Genomic DNA, 16,714 nt, shown 5'->3' with positions numbered 1-16,714 from the left:
CTCCCCCCCACAGCCCAAGCCTTCGCCAAACCTCCTCTTCAACCCCAAATGCCCCCCAAACCTCCTGCCATCTCCTCAATGAAGACCTTTCAATCCTCTTCTAAGACTCCTGCATCTTCTACTCTTAAACAAGCTGATGATGTTCCCACCAAGACTACTCCTCCTTTCCAAACTGCAGCAGCATCACCATTACCACCAAACTCACAATCCCCTCCCGTCCCAAAATCATCTACTGGGGTTTCTGCTGAGACTTCGCCTTCCTCTGAAACGACCTCACAGGCTCCCACGGGTCTTTTAGGGGCTTCTACTGCTGGTGGTGTTTCGGACACAACTACACCTTCCACCGCAACCTCCGTACCCCCTCCAGCCAACCCCACATCTGTCTCGATGGAACCAGATAGAACCTCAGTACAGCCTCCACCAGTTGAAACAATAGAAGCCAAAGTGGAGACCCCTGCTGGCTCAGGAGTGCTCACTGCTGCCCCGGTGACGCCATCATCAGCTGACACAGTAGAAACTAGCAACATAGACGCATCAGAATCTACAGCTGCCCCAGTAGAATCCATAATTGAAACTGCAATAGAACCAACAGATGCTCTCTCCTCTCCTCTGGAAACAGTAGAATTCTTTGTTGAAAGTGCAGTAGAGCCTACAATAGAAACCGCAGGAGATACAGCAGCTCAAGCAACCCAAATCGACAATACAGACTCAGGAGCCAATACCTTTGCACATAGGCCTACTGCCTTGATTGATGATACAACGCAATCCACAGCCATGTCAGTAGAAAACAAAGTAGAATCTACAGCAGAACATTGTAGTTTATCCTCAGGGATGGTTTGTGGGAAGATGGAGGAGGAAGGGTTGAGCGTGGCAGAAGCCATGACTCTTGAGTCGGTCACGCTGGCTGAAGTGAAGGCTCTGGTGGAGTCCTTACAAACCCACGTCCTGATTCAAACTAAATCCACACTAGACGATCAAGCGGAAAAATTAGTCCAGGACACTCTAGTCCAGACTGGGAATGGACTTGAATGCGAGACTACAGCCGAAACGGAGGATTTCGCTTTAGTGGTTTCAGAGAGGGACTCTCTGTCTGAAGATGTCGATGCATTAGAAGCTGAAACGGACATTTTGATGGAAGAGCTGTTCTTCTCTGTTCCTGGTCACATCGCGGCCGTAACGGGGGATCCGATTGGTCAAGATGTTGTCAGAGAGGATGTTTTGGATGGAAACGTAGCAAGGGAGACCCCCGTTGGCGGAGGTGAGGAGACATTAGAGAGGGGGAGAGGACAGGAGGAGATCGTAGTAAATGAAGCTCTAACTTTTCATTCCACAGCCTCTGGTTCAGCGGAGGAAGGGGTGACCGAAGCAGAGGCCACGATGACCCTAGAATCGATAATGCTGTCAGAAGTTAAGGCCCGTGTGGGAAACCTGGAAACGGACATTCTGCGAGAAACAAAGGCCGTGCTCGAGGAAGAGGCAGAGATGCTGGCGAAGGAGCATAAGATCGGAGAGAAGGCGGCGACTGAGGACACCGCTGCGTCCGAGGAGACGACGGAGGAGGCCAACGTCTTAACGCTGGAGTCTCTCTCTGAAGCCACTGACGCGTTAGCGGCCGAGACGTCTGTCGTTCTGGAGGCCATGTTCTGCTCCGGTCCGGGACTAATGGACTCGTTCCTCGTCAGGCAGGAACCCAGATCACAGTTTGGTCATGCAGAGGCGGTAAGAGAGAAAGCGATTGGCCAGGAGGCAGCGAGAGAGTCCGCCATGGGCGGGGAAGAGGCACGAGAGGAGGAAGGGAGCGTTTTGGAGGCCGTGTCGCTCGAGTCGGTGACGTTAGCTGAAGTCGAGGCTGTAGTGGAAACTTTAGAGACCGAAACCGCAGCTCGGCTGGAGAGAGAAGCTGAAACGCTCGGCAAAGACGAGAAGATGGGAGAGGAGAAAACGGCGGGAGAGAGCGGTACTTTCTCGGGGGAAAAGACTACGGTTGAGGTTGAGCCTCTCTCGCTGCCTGAAGCCGACAGACTGTCTGAAGCGTTACAGGTTGAAACAGACGTTTTGATGGAGGCGCTGCTCTTCTCCGTTCCTGGCCGCGTCGCGGGCGCAACGGGGGATCCGATTGGTCAAGATGTTGTCAGAGAGGATGTTTTGGATGGAAACGTAGCAAGGGAGACCCCCGATGGCGGAGGTGAGGAGACATTAGAGAGGGGGAGAGGACAGGAGGAGATCGTAGTAAATGAAGCTCTAACTTTAGAGTCGCTCACTCTGTCTGAGGTGGAGGCGCTGGTGGAGACTTTGGAGGTGGACGAGTTGACCGAAACCCAAACGGATCAGCTGGAGACTGAGGCGGAAACACCGGCAGACGAGACGCCGCCGGAGCAGCCGGCGTTTTCCGAACTCGCCGCGGTAGAAGACGTTCTCTCCGAAGCCGAGATTTTAACCAAAGTTCTCGTCGAAGCGGTGGACGCTTTAGAGGCCGAGTCAGCTGTTTTCCTGCACAATCTGCTCTGTCCTGTGACTGTCCCAGGGCTTGTTGCTACGACGACGGTCGCCGCCACGGAGCCAGGTGCCGTGGACTCTCCAACTACAGCACTTTCTCCTGCCGCTGGTCCTCTGACGGAGGTGCTGGGACAGGAGGAGGAGGGAGCAGGTTCTCCTGCCGCTGGTCCTCTGACGGAGGTGCTGGGACAGGAGGAGGAGGGAGCAGGTTCTCCTGCTGGGACAACAGAGGAGGGAGAACAGAGCGAGGCCTTGGGCATTCATGAAGGTACAGGATAGGGCCGCAGCTATCAGTTATTTTCATCATTGATTAATCTATTGTTTATTTGTTTGATTAATCGATTAATCATTTAAAATGTAAAAAATCAAAAGACAAATGCCAAAGTATTCATTTTTCAATGGTATGAAATGGAGAAAAGCAGCAATTCAAGGGTATAAATAAAGGTATAGACCAATGAAGTTAAAGGTATTTTAATTGATAAATGACTAAAACAATTGCATATGAAAATTTGCATCAATTAATTTTCTGTTGATTGACCAATTGATTCATTGACTAATCGTTTCAGCAAACTAGTACTGGAACACAGACACACACACACACACACAGTTCTGTGTTAACTTCACAGTAATGTGTTGCTCTTGCCCTCCAGGTTTGGATCCAGTCCAGAGACTGTTCCTGGAGAAGATCAGAGAATACAACAACAAACAAAGGTAGAGAGACAGACAGTTTTCCTGTTGACTTCAATGGGAATATGAGTTTGGACTGAAGCTGCTGTGGACTGTCGCTGTCACCTGAAGAGTCATTATGAGGACAACAGTCTTTGGCTTACTTTATATATGAGCTAAGGGCCTTGATTCATTGAACGATTCCACACTAGGGTTTGACTGATATGGATTTTTCAAGGCTGATAAAAAAAATTCTGATATTTATGGATTGAAGCTGCCGACTGACAGTATTTTGTGCCGATTCAGTACCTTCATATTGTTTGTTGTTTACACCAGAATTGTATTCATGTCAGAGTAGAAAGCATCATGGAATTATAACCCCGTCTCCTCTCCTCTCCTCTCCTCCCCTCTCCTCTTCTCTCCCCTCCCCTCCTCTCCTCTCCTCCTCTCCTCTCCTCTCCCCTCTCCTCTCCTCTCCTCTCCTCTCCTCTCCTCTCCTCTCCTCTCCTCTCCTCTCCTCTCCCCTCCCCTCCTCTCCTCTCCTCTCCTCTCCAGCTTGTGTGGAGGAACAGTAGAGGTGGGACCAGATTTTGAGAAGCGCCTATCGGAGGAGAAAGCCAAGCTCCAGAGACTTTACGGAGGAGGAGACCTGAGCAGCTTCCCTCAGTTCAGCTTCACCGGTGAGAGGATACACAAGGAGTGTGTTTACATGCACACGAATAATAACACGCTAACTGGGAATAATCTGCAGTTATGGTAATAATTCAACGTGTTGTAATGATGTGATAACGTGGAAAACCCTTGTTTACATGATTCAGTCATAGCTAGAAGTGACGCAAAACTCAAACTTCCCACCGATAGTTTTGCATTTTGAATGTTTGTGGCTATACATGTAATAAAGAAGAAGAAAAGAAAGAAATCAGACTAATAATAACATGAATCAGACATGAACATGCACCGAATAATTCAAAAGATTGGTTGAAAAGCCAAAAACGAATAATTAATTAATTAATAATAATTCATGTTAATCGGGTTTATCACAATGCGAGATAACGACCTTTATCTGATGAAGTTCAATCACATCTGTGCTGTTAGTGTTTACATGAACCCTTGTATAATCAAGGAATTGCCTTAACTTGGACTATGATGGGTTTATCATTAGCGATTTATATCGTGTAGCACTTGTAGATCAATAGGCATTTATCGCTATACTGACTCAGAAAATGGCACGCTGGAAATAAATAAAACTAAATATATTCCCCAATATACAGTAACTTACTGCTGCTCTGCTTTCTAGAATCTAAACTAGACCCGCTTGTAATTCAGTACTTCCCGATTATATGTAATGACACAATAATGACCCTGTAATATGTGCACTGAAGTGTTACCTGGTTCACTATAGACCTTATTCGATTGACGTCACTCATGTACTGGCACGCCCACTGCCGCCATATTGTCAACATAACGCAGCAGCTCTCAAGTGACAGCCTATGTGAGAGCAGCGTTTATAGGAAGCTAGCCGCTGTTAGCGTTACCTGTATCGCTCCAATTGTGTTCGGATGGTGACCTGCGTTAGGCATGGCCGTAGTAATGACAGCAATAAAGTCCCCGTGGTTTGTTTCTATCTCTACCGTCCACAGACGTGAAGGGAGCGAGACGGAGGATACGTCAGCAGCACAGGAGATGTGTGGATAGTTAGTTGAGACAGGTGAAACTTTCTGACAGCTCCTCACAGCAAAGTCTGTTCACCTCGTTCTTTTGTTTATTTATTACAGGCATTAACGGCAGCATACAAACAACAACTGTGGGGTTTTTATTGCTGTCATCACCATCGCTCTTTTGTAATGGAACAGAAACGACAATAAGGCTGTTAGTAGTTGTCAGCTGCAGCGCTGTGTGCGCGCAGGACGGTATGTCAACAATATGGTGCTATGGGGTTAGCGAATAAGGTCTATACTGTCTCAGAAAATGGCGCGCAGGGGAAAAGAAATACTATATATTTCCAAATGTACATTAACTTCCTTCTGCTCCTTTTTCTAGAGCCTAAACTGGACCAGGACTCCAAATGATCCATGCCTGCTACCTCCTGCTTGTCCTTATCTCACCTCCTCCATCACCTTCTCATTTCATGACCTCCTCCACCCAAGAGAGAAGAGGCGAGACAGAACAAGCCAGCATGTAAAAGATTGTGTTTGGGGTGATGTGGAATAACAAAGGGACTGAATGTGTTTCGCCTATAATACTGTGCAACAAAGATAGCAACCATATATTTTCATTTGATTAAAGCAGCACTTTGAACAGAACGAAAGGCTGATATGTCGTGGCATTCAGGAGGGCTGTGTGTGTGTGTGTGTGTGTGTGTGTGTGCAGGAGCCTGTGTGATCTAGAAGTTCAAGGACTCACTCGTGAACAGTAGGTGGCACTGTCAGAGTAAATTGTCCTCTGTTTGGCTCCATTTCTCTCATTCTGTCTCCCTTCGCCTCCGTTTCTACTACTCCTGTTTTCGGTGATTTGTCTCTCGCTCTTCCCTCTGTGTGTGTGTGTGTGTGTGTGTGTGTGTGTGTGTGTGTGTGTGTGTGTGTGTCTCTCTCTCTCCATCATGCTCGCTGTCTATTGTGATGACAGAGACAGCCATTGCCAAGTCAGATCTCCCCCCTCAGTCACGACTCTGTGTGATGGAGATGGTGTGAGTCACACACACACACACACACACACACACACACACACACACACATCTGCCTGTACCACTGGATTTTGTGCTACCAGCAGCAAAACAAAAAAAGTCTTTCTTTGCCAAGGAAAACACCAAACTGCACAGTAAATTGACAGAATTGGACAGTAAAATGAATGTAATAGAATTGGACTAGAACAGCAGGACAGAACGGAGTGGATCATTTTTCGAGTCACTTAATAATAGCATAGAGTACAATATTATAATTGGTCAGAGCAGACATTGAGAACAGGAATGAAATAAGTGCAACACAGATGTGCCATTCACAGCTGTGGTGATGATGTGATGATGCGCTTTCTTCCAGTGACGTCATCCGGTTTAGGTGGTCACGCAGACTGCCTGTGCAGAATACAGGAGTGTGTGTGTGTGTGTGTGTGTGTGTGTACGCGCACGCGCGTATGTGTGAGTGAGAGATTCGTCCTTCAGTTCTCTGATTAGCTGCACACGGGGTTGTGTGGTGGTGTGCGCGTGTGCTCGCGAGAGTCGAGACTTCCAGGTTATTAACGTTAACGACAACACCTCACACGGTCGTTTGCCAAGCCTATTCACACTATTTTGTTACCCTGCGTGTGTGCGTGTGCACGCGCGTACACACGCTCACACACACCGCACCACACCACACGTGCACACTGTACATCATCACTATCACCCCACACGCGCTCGCACAGCGCCATCCTGCGTGTGACAGAGACGGGGACAGCTGATTAGCTAACTGTTAGCTAGCTACTTCTTGCTAACTATCAGCGTTATCCTTTTTGTTTTTGTTTTTTTGTTTGTTCTCTGCTTGTTGTGTAGTCGTGATTATCGTTGAAATACGGATTATAATCTGCGTCTCTCTCTCCTCGGCTGACTGGGAGTCGCCATGGAATGTCGTGTTCTGTCCATACAGAGCCATGTAGTCAGAGGCTATGTGGGCAACAAGAGCGCCTCTTTCCCATTGCAGGTAAATATAACATGCATGCATGCATTATCGGACAACTAACGGGAAGATCCATTATCGGACACGACCCTGTCTTACGTGATTCTTTTCTCCTTTACCTGTCCCAATTTGGACGTTGGCCCCGCGCAAATATCAAGCCGACAGTATTCATTCAAATGAAGGTATGGATGTGTGAGCCAATTTCTGCAACGATGCACGCCTTATTTCATATTACAAAGTCATTTTGATTCCCCGAAATCGGACAGGCTCAACCGCTAACGTTAAAGCAAGCGCGCGTTCACTTGTGTTTTCTCTCTTGTGTCATCATGGATGTGATATTTCAGATGACCACGTTGTCAACAAATACTTTTGTAAGAACGGGGTCCCCGAAACCCCCCAAAACATAATAGCAAACTAAAAGCATGATCCGCTAGCTTGGCATTGTCCGATAATGGACCTATGTCCCTTAATGGATAATCATCTGAAAATATACAATGATTGATTGACATATGTCTTTCCTTATAGCTACTTCTACATTGTTAATGAGTCCTATGTTTGCCAGAGGCAGGACTGTGTCCGATAATGGACCTTCTGACTAATCAAGTACACACAGAGTAATGATGCATACATGGTAATGATATGCATCAGTAGAATCCTTAATTGAAACTGCAACAGAACCAACTGTAAATAGATGCGACTATAGTCTCAAGATATGAAATCAAACTCTTCAATTCAACTACTAGTCAATTGGTATGCTGATAATATTGCTGGGGTTTGCCATCTGTCAAATGCAAGCTCAAGATGATATAATTATATGAGTATAGCCATGGTAGTAAACGTGTTACAAATTAAGAATTTGTCTTTGTGCAGACATGCAATACAATAGCAAAATATGGAGCAGCCAGAAAGACAATATAAAAAATATATATATAAATTACAAAGTGCAAAGTAAAAGACCCATATAGTGGGGTCCATGTAATAAGTCCATGTAAAAGTCCATTTAAGATGTCAAGTAAAGTCCTTTTTAGTGTCTGTGGTCCACGGGGGCCCAGTTGTTGCAGAGCCAGATCGCTCAGGGGGCATTGGGGGCGAGGCAGTGTTACCACCAATTAGGACTAGTAATTATACAAGGAGGCAGTACTTTAAAAAGAAAAGTTAACAGTACCCTGCTGGTTTGGCAAGGTAAGATATCCATAGATGTTCCTAATGGGGGCGTTGACCAGATATCGTTAGGTGCCAGCGAACAAGCCAGCAGGTAGATAGATACACAGTGAAAGGACACATGGGTTATTAGCACCTGCTGGCTATCAAAGTGATTTTCATGTTCCTTATGTTCGTGTTGACGGTAGAATGATTATAGTGATTCATTTGCTTTGGATCTGTAATTGTCAACATTTTGTTAGTTAATGGTTGTGATGATGTTGATGATGATGAACAGACAGTGAAGAAGATTACGATGGTAATTGTTACAGTTCTCTTCCAAGGCTTTGACAGTCAGTGGTGAGAGGGTGAGAGACTGCTATAGGCCTACATGTCACTCGTTGTAAGAAGAAGAAGGGGCGAGTTTATTTCTGGCCTGCAGCGCCCCCAGGCAGGACGTATTGTGCGGTTTCATCCATAATGGCTGCTGGGGGGGGGGGGTTTTGATGCGTGTCACCACCAGGACTTCGTATATCTAACATTGAACTGCTGCAGCTGACTCTGACTTACCACCAGTGCACAGTTAACGTTAACCAGTGCAGCTGACTACATAGTCAGACAACAGCTACTAAATGCTTTTGACTGTTTGTGTATTATCATCTTATTATTACTTACCACTATTAAAGTATTGAAACAGGCCCTACAGCGTATTGACATGTACGCTGTTCGATAATGCAGGGAGTATCCCGAAATAAGTCTTTAGGCCTTGAGTGAGATTTTGAGAAGGATGATGATATGAATGATATTAAATACACAGCAGGTGTGAGTGTGTCGAGTAAATATATGACTGTGTGCTGCAAAGCGTTCATGCCATGCAGACAGGTTGGAAAGGAGCCACCAGCCAAACTGTAAACCTGCGTCTGATGTGTTCCTCACTTTGTCAGGTGGCCAACCTGCTAATCATTCCGTTACTATAAGTGGGGCTTGGCGTTGGTGTGAATTCTGCAGCCGATGCAGTTTGTGAAATTGTCATTCACTGTCGCTGCTGGCTTGCTTGTCGACAAAAAAAAGTACTTACAGTGTGAGATAGACAGATAAACAACAATGACTTGTTCCTGTCTTTTTAGAGTAACAATGAGGATAAAAAAGCCCCCACGTTAAAGACGAGGAAGAAGATAACGATTTTGACTGAGATTAATTATGATGACGCTGATGATGATGTCAGTGAGCGCACAGGGCATCCCTCTCTCACTGGGCTTGTTCACACCTGGTGTTTAAACGGGTGAGCGGCCTTCCTTGGCGATCCGACCTGAGTAAAGTGCGTCTCTTCACCCCCCCCCCCCCCCCCACACACACACACACACACGCCGGCGGCGTGAGGAAGCAGGGCTCTGATTGGCTGCCACAGGATTCCTCTGGTGGACGTCACAGAAGGTGCAGGCAGCCAGGCCTCCATAGAAAGGGACTACTGGATGGAATGTGCGTTGCATTGACACCACGCTGAATAGAAACGCAGTCAGCTGGCACACAACACACTGAGGATTATGCGGCCGTGAAATTGCATATTGCATATTAGACATTTTTGACCGTCCCTTGCTTGTTGACAATTGATTTGCTCTCTTGCACTCGCTTTACCTATCATCAATCTTTTACAAACAAGGATACTCGGTCAATTTGATAAGCATAAATGCTATCCAGGTCTCAAACGAGTTTTGATGTCGTGTCCTCAAAATATGGGTGAATGACTTTGAAAACATATCAAATTGTGATTAGGGCTGTTTGACGGCAAAGTGCTGAAAATAGTAAAAATATATATATATATGAAGAGAAAGGAGAGTCTGCTCATACGTGTGAGCAAACCTGATGAAGCTGCTACAGCGAAACGCGTTGTTTGCTGAATAAATCACAGTAAAGCTATACTTCAGTGTGCGGTGGTACCTTCTTTTGTTATATATATATATATATATATATATATATATATAGAGCGTACATGTACATTGATTTGTTTAGGTGAGCCTTCTTTTACGTGGCTAAATTACGTCGTAGTTGCTCGTGACCCCCAGTCACAGAAGCAGAGAGCTCTGTTTCCCCTGTCAGAGCTGCTCTCCGCTGCTCCTAACTGGGAGCGCGCAGATGCATGCTGGGTAGGCCACTAACTATCGATACGTACCTTATACTACATACAACCCCACGTCAAAAAAATCCAAACTACCTTACGTTCCATTATCGCTGGTCGCTGATTTTGGACGCTGTCGCTCATAAAAAGTATAAATAATAGGCGATAGGAGGACGCATCACAGAGGCCCGGCTTCATTTCATTTGCTTAATTTTCATTTTCTCTCGAGACACGGAGGTAGAAAAACACTAGCCAGCGATGGGGTCAAAGTTGAATCCAAAATGAAGTCTTGGCGATGGGCGCCACCACCGTCATCATCGCAAAGATGCCAATGTCGCCCGTCGCTGGACGTATATAAACATTATATATCGTTGCCACCAACGTCGCAACCACCATAAATCGCTGTAGTATAAACTGCCCTGAAGACTTTGTTGCATATTACCATGTTGGCAGTGTGATCGTGTGCAGTGCTGGCATACGGTCTATCAAGCTGAAGCTGCTTGTTGAGAGAAGCGCTGAGCAGTGCGTTTATGATCGTAGAAAAGCTACTGTGTGAAATGCAATGAAAGCTGAATCTATTGATCCCTATAGGGAACGTTTCCTGTTGCTTGCCACCCTTTGAGGAGCACCGTACAGGTTCAGGTTCAGCTACAGAGCAGTAGCGCCCCCGCAGCCGACAGGGAGTCAGGCAGGCAGATTCTTGCCAAAATGTTTGACTCTGTTTAGCCTCTGAACTCACTTCATTATCCCGTCCTGCTCAATCCCGATAGCGTGAATCACTGAGCTCTGTCTTTTAATGGCAACAGAAGAAGCTGTTATAATATAAGCCACACGCTGAGCTGATAAATCAAACCTCTTACCAGCCTATTTGACTACGTCAAGCCAACTGACTACCCAACATTAGTTTCCTAATCGAGGCCGACGAATCGTCCAACTTTCAGCTCATAGCTCAATCGAGTTTTAGATATTGAAAGCTAAAGAAGCAACAGCCTACCACTCTCTTCAGGGGAGAGTAAAGCCAGGAAATGAGAGTGGTTCTGTTAGTTGATGGCCACATGATTATGATTATGATTGCTAATATATCACAAATGCATGTATCTTTGTATGGATCGACTAACAACTACAACATGCAGTAACTAACCTAGATAGTCACAGGCATATATACAGTATATAGACAGGTGGGAACAAGGGTCGCAGGTTTGCACCCCCGTGTTACCTCCGGCTTGGTCGGGTGTCCAACTGTCCATACAGGCACGATTGGCTGTGTCTGCGGGTGTGAAGCCGGATTGAGGGTATGTGTCCTGGTCGCTGCACTAGCGCCTCCTCTGGTCGGTCGGGGCACGCCTGTTCGGGGCGGAAGGGAACTGGTGGGAATAGCGTGATCCTCCCCACGTGCTACGTCCTGCCAGTGAAGCTCCCCGCTGTCAGGTGAAAAGAAGCGCCTGGCAACTGCGTATGTGTCGGAGGGAAGCATGGTGCTAGTCTACGGCTCTCCCCAGATCAGCAGACGGAGGAGCAGCAGCCGGAGGAAATTGGCCAACTACAATTGGGGAGAAAATGGGGGGTGGGGGTGGGGGGGGGGGGGGGGGGGGGGTTAAAGATGTGTAGTTTGTTACTTTTTAGCATTTTGCTGATAACGTCGTACTGCAGCCTCACCTCACTGTCCAATGAGGGCGAGGCTAGTGTAAAAGCTCACCTCACTGTCCAATGAGGGCGAGGCTAGTGTAAAAGCTCACCTCACTGTCCAATGAGGGCGAGGCTAGTGTAAAAGCTCACCTCACTGTCCAATGAGGGCGAGGCTAGTGTAAAAGCTCACCTCACTGTCCAATGAGGGCGAGGCTAGTGTAAAAGCTCAGCTCACCTCACTGTCCAATGGGGGCGAGGCTAGTGTAAAAGCTCACCTCACTGTCCAATGAGAGCGAGGCTAGTGTAAAAGCTCACCTCACTGTCCAATGAGGGCGAGGCTAGTGTAAAAGCTCACCTCACTGTCCAATGAGGGCGAGGCTAGTGTACCTCACTGTCCAATGAGGGCGAGGCTAGTGTAAAAGCGTTCCACTCAAGACTTGTAAACAGTCTTTCTATGTCAGTGACTTGAGGCATGCCAGCTGAAAGGGATCTGACCTAAATAACATGTTCTTAGCCCCAGCATGTACAGTACTAAGTACCATGTACAGTACTAAGTACCATGTACAGTACTAAGCCCACTGGCCAGAAATACACACGTTTGCAATACATCAACTATCATAAGACGTTCTGCACAGCGGCCAATAGGAAACGTATTGCCAAATAGATAGGTTCTTCCTATAGAGACACTGCGTAACGCGTCATCATTCAGAAACCACGCCCAAGACGGGGGAAAACACAAACTCCTGTCCAATCCTGGCGTTCTCCTATGTCACGTGCATGGTTGCGTGTTGCACCAAAATATCGTATATACGGAAGATGAACACTCCAACTTACTTCTTGACAGCTAGATCCACATTTTTCTTGTCGCCAATTCTCAATGGCTTCCTTGTTTTGCTCAGGAGTACAAAAAAACTTTAACTGGCGATTTTTTACATTTGTTTTCTGCGCAGCCCACCACACAACAGCTTTTAGCTGTTTAATTCAAGGAAAATTACGCTGGTGTGTGGAAATGAACGGATTTTAGCTATGTTTAATTCAAGGACAATGACGCTGGTGTGTGGAAATGAACGGAGCTTTTCCCCCCGTGATGGGCGTGGCCTATTACATGCAGTGTCTCTATGTTCCTGATAATGCTTTGTCACGTTTTTAGTGTAGACTTTGACGATCATCAGTTGATGCAGCCAGGAACAAAACTGAACCTGTTCGATCTAACTACGCTTCTGCACTGGTGCTCACCTTCGGTAATATAAGCCGGAGTAAATCCATTTATTGCTTTGAAAGGTAAATCGTCAAAAAACCTTAAATCAGGTCTAAATCCAACTGGGAATCGGGATCAAACGAGACGCAGAAATATCTGTCCCCGCTGGCCGGCCAGTCTGCTGCAAGCAAAGCACACAGTCCCTTAACCCATTGATACCTGATGCAGCATTTGTGTGTATATCCCTCATTTGTGTGCGTATCCCTTTAAGACCGCGAACCGCGTTAACGCGTTAATGCTCCTGTATTCCCTGTCACCATGCTTGTACTGTAGGCATGCTGTACTTCAACATTGTATTACAATGTTTACAATGAATACTGTTGTCTTTTCGCTCGTAATTCTCCTATAGCCCTGCCTGGTGAGAGTAGGACTGCTCCTAGGAACCGAACAGAACAAAGAAATCATTCACCTCGTTTGCTTCAGCCCACTTAAACAAACCCCTGCAGATGATAATTGACGGTTGTACGTGTGTGGTGTGTGTGACTCATAAGCATTTACTTTGCTGTGATTGGTTCTTTTGTGGATGAGGAAGTTGTGTGTGTGTGTGTGTGTGTGTGTGTGTGTGTGTGTGTGTGTGTGTGTGTGTGTGTGTGTGTGTGTGTGTGGGGGGTGGTTGTCTTTCTCTGTGCAGGTTTCAGCTGAAGTAAATCTGAGAGGATGTTGCCTTTATCTCCAGTCAGAGTCGGGGTTAAATGGAGTCAAATTGAGTTTTCTACTTTCCTCCAATAATCCGGATGTGTGTGTGTGTGTGTGTGTGTGTGTGTGTGTGTCTGTGTGTGTGTGTGTGTGTGTGTGTGTGTGTGTGTGTGTGTGTGTGTGTGTGTGTGTGTGTGCGCGCATGCGTGTGTGTGTGTGTGTGTGTGTGTGTGTGTGTGTGTGTGTGTACATGTACCTCTACACTTGTGAGGACCGGTGTGAACTCCAGACACACGACAAGAGGGGACACTTGCCCTTTACTCAGTTTGGCCTTTACTCACATTTCCATTGACCCAGAGAGCAATGTAACATAGCTGTAAACTGAACACTTTCCCTGTGTGTGTGTGTGTGTGTGTGTGTGTGTGTGTGTGTGTGTGTGTGTGTGTGTGTATGTGTGTGTGTGTGTGTGTGTGTGTGTGTGTGTGTGTGTGTGTTGCTCACTTCTAAGGACCAGCTGAGCTCCCAAAATAAGTGTAGACTGGTGTTCACTCAGTCAAATCTTCTCAATCTCCTCTCTCTCGCCCCCTCCCCTCTCTCTCTCTCTCTTTCCCTCTCTATCTCTCCCTCCTCTCTCTATCTCTATCTCTCTCTCTCTCTCTCTCTCTCTCTCTAGGTTTTAGGGTTTGAGGTGGACTCCATCAACTCTGTCCAGTTCTCCAACCATACAGGTGAGACTTGTGAGAGTTCTGTGTTTGTGTGCGAGTGTGTGTGCTGCTGCGTGCAGGTTGTTTTTGTCTCTTTGTTGTCAGTGTGTGTGTGTGGGCAGGTGTGTATGAATCAGTCAGCGCCCCCTAGTGTGCGCAGTGCCGCTCTTTTGTTGTGCCGGCGAATACTGGCGAGTTCCGGTCCCAAACGCTATAGTGAATATATACGAAATTTGACGTTTATCTTTCAAAATAAAAGCGACGCAATGTATGTTTTTAACCCATTGATACCTGATGCAGCATTTGCGTGTATATATCCCTCATTTGTGTGTGTATCCCTTTAAGGTTCGCGGTCTTAAAGGGATACGCACACAAATGCTGCATCAGGTATCAATGGGTTAAAAGGCACCGCTGTGTGGAAGTGGAAGTCCCGGGTGGAAGATCCACGCTGTACAGGAAGCCTAAAAAAAAACGTACGGCTGTTCCCAGAGTCTATTTACGTGCCGAAATAGAGTCTGGGTTCCCAGATTGCTATAGGGAACAGTTTGAAACCTAGCTTACTAACTCCTGTCTGTTATAGAATAGAAATTGACAGCCAAAAGGTAAACAGTCAACCTACTTGAAGAAAACCACTTGTGATCAAAAGATGGAGCCAGGAGTCAGAAGCCGTCTTAAATGATGTATTTAACATAGATCTTGGCCAAGAGATGCACTCTTGTATATTCACAAATGGTTGGATCCACAGGCTTACAATGCAATGAACAGAAAGTCAAACATACGTTATAGGACACACATCAGATTACATGTGTCTTGACGCACATTTGAAGGCTACTCTGCAGACAACCTATCTGCTATTCTGGCTCTGTCCAGCACATAGTGACACTGTGACAGGACATAGTGACACTGTGACAGGGCACAGTGTGAGCTGCATCTGAATATGACGTCTGTCTATTCAGTGTTTCCCCCTAGAAAAATCTTCAGGCCTGGAGGGATTTTGAAACGTACCCCGACCGCAACGGTGGGGGCCCTTTACAGTGATTTTACAACCACCTTACCCCTTAGCTGTTGTAAAATCACGGTAAGCCACGCCCTCTTGGGTTCTTAATTGCTTTAAGCCTAATTGCTGGTGCCATGAATGAGAGATCCACACTGGTGTGCTGTGCGGCCTCAACTCCTGCACTGGTGTGCTGTGCGGCCTCAACTCCTGTTATTGGTGCAAACTGAACGTGAAGAATGCATCTGAAACTGACTGCTGTGATAACAGATAACAGCTACAGATGTGCAGGGTCACAGGGATGCTAGTCTCGCTGGCCAGCCTCCTCTCCCTTCCGTCCGAGGAGTCTGGCAGCGCAGGTCTTCATAGTGGGATTGCGATGGGCGGCGCTTAGCGGCAGTGCCCTTGGAAAATAGTTTCCAACAATCCAACTTGCCATTTTCAGCGTGTAGCAACGAGCTAGCGTGTAGGTTTCTGCCGTTAGCTTGCTAGCTAGTTAGCGTTGTTGTTTTCACTGAGGAGGCAGGGCACTGTTTACAGCGACACACAGGGAGGAGGGAGCGGAAGCCGCTCTGATTGACATGGTCGGAGCCAATGACAGAGCTTGTAATAATAAGCGGGGAGCCCCCGAAACAGTCGCTCCAATGGGAGAGCAGCTGTAGAGCAGGGGAGGGTTTATCCCAGTAGCCTGTTTCCGTGCAGCCAGACGACTCCTCTCACGGAAGGGAGGGGAGGCTGGACAGCCAGACTACAGGCATGCAGACCTGCTCCCAGTATCCTATCATGTTAGATGTCTTTGGAAAGTTCCCCACATGTACTGATATGTACTGTAGAGAACGACAATAACGGAAACATTAATAGTCAGTGGACTACATGTTGGCTCCCTCTGGTAGGTCTGTTTGTCTGCCTTATCAGTCACCTTTTCAATCAGCCATCTTTCAATCATCTTTTGGAGGGCCCATCTTTTTCTACATTATCCAGTTTGCCAGTGAAATGGTTATTTTGGGGACTTACTACTGTGGCTGCTATACAGACAGAGTGGGTTTATGTGTCTGCCCTGGTATCTGAATTACGACAGAATCAAATGATGACATCAGAAGCAGCTCTTATCTCTACGACTGCTTTCTTCTCACACACACACACACACGCACGCACACACACGCACCCACGCACACACACACACACACACGCACACACACACACACACACACACACACACACACACACACACACACACACACACGCACACACACACACACACACACACACGCACACACACACACACACACACACACACACACACACACACACACACAGAGCAGCACCGTGAACAGTGGTGACTGCTCATCTCTCTTTCTTAGCCCCCCCCAGCTTTCTGCTGGCTTGTTGCTTAGCAACCAGCACCGCACCATGTGACCCGACTGTGAC

At 46.9% G+C, this 16,714-nt stretch overlaps 1 protein-coding gene across 1 annotated transcript in view; it reads left to right on the top strand.

The window, feature by feature from the left end:
- The first annotated feature begins 6,734 nt into the window (after positions 1-6,734).
- The window catches only part of pdxkb (pyridoxal (pyridoxine, vitamin B6) kinase b), a 21,204-nt gene continuing 11,224 nt past the window's right edge, over positions 6,735-16,714 (top strand). The window contains exons 1-2 of the mRNA XM_083658704.1: positions 6,735-6,836; positions 14,262-14,316. Coding sequence (XP_083514830.1) covers positions 6,756-6,836; positions 14,262-14,316 — 136 coding nt within the window. The 5' untranslated portion in view covers positions 6,735-6,755. The remainder of the gene's footprint in view (positions 6,837-14,261; positions 14,317-16,714) is intronic.

This window comes from Poromitra crassiceps (assembly GCF_964638095.1).
Source record: "Poromitra crassiceps genome assembly, chromosome: 22".
NCBI classification, from domain to species: Eukaryota; Metazoa; Chordata; class Actinopteri; order Beryciformes; family Melamphaidae; genus Poromitra; species Poromitra crassiceps.
This window is presented reverse-complemented; position numbering and strand designations above follow the sequence as displayed.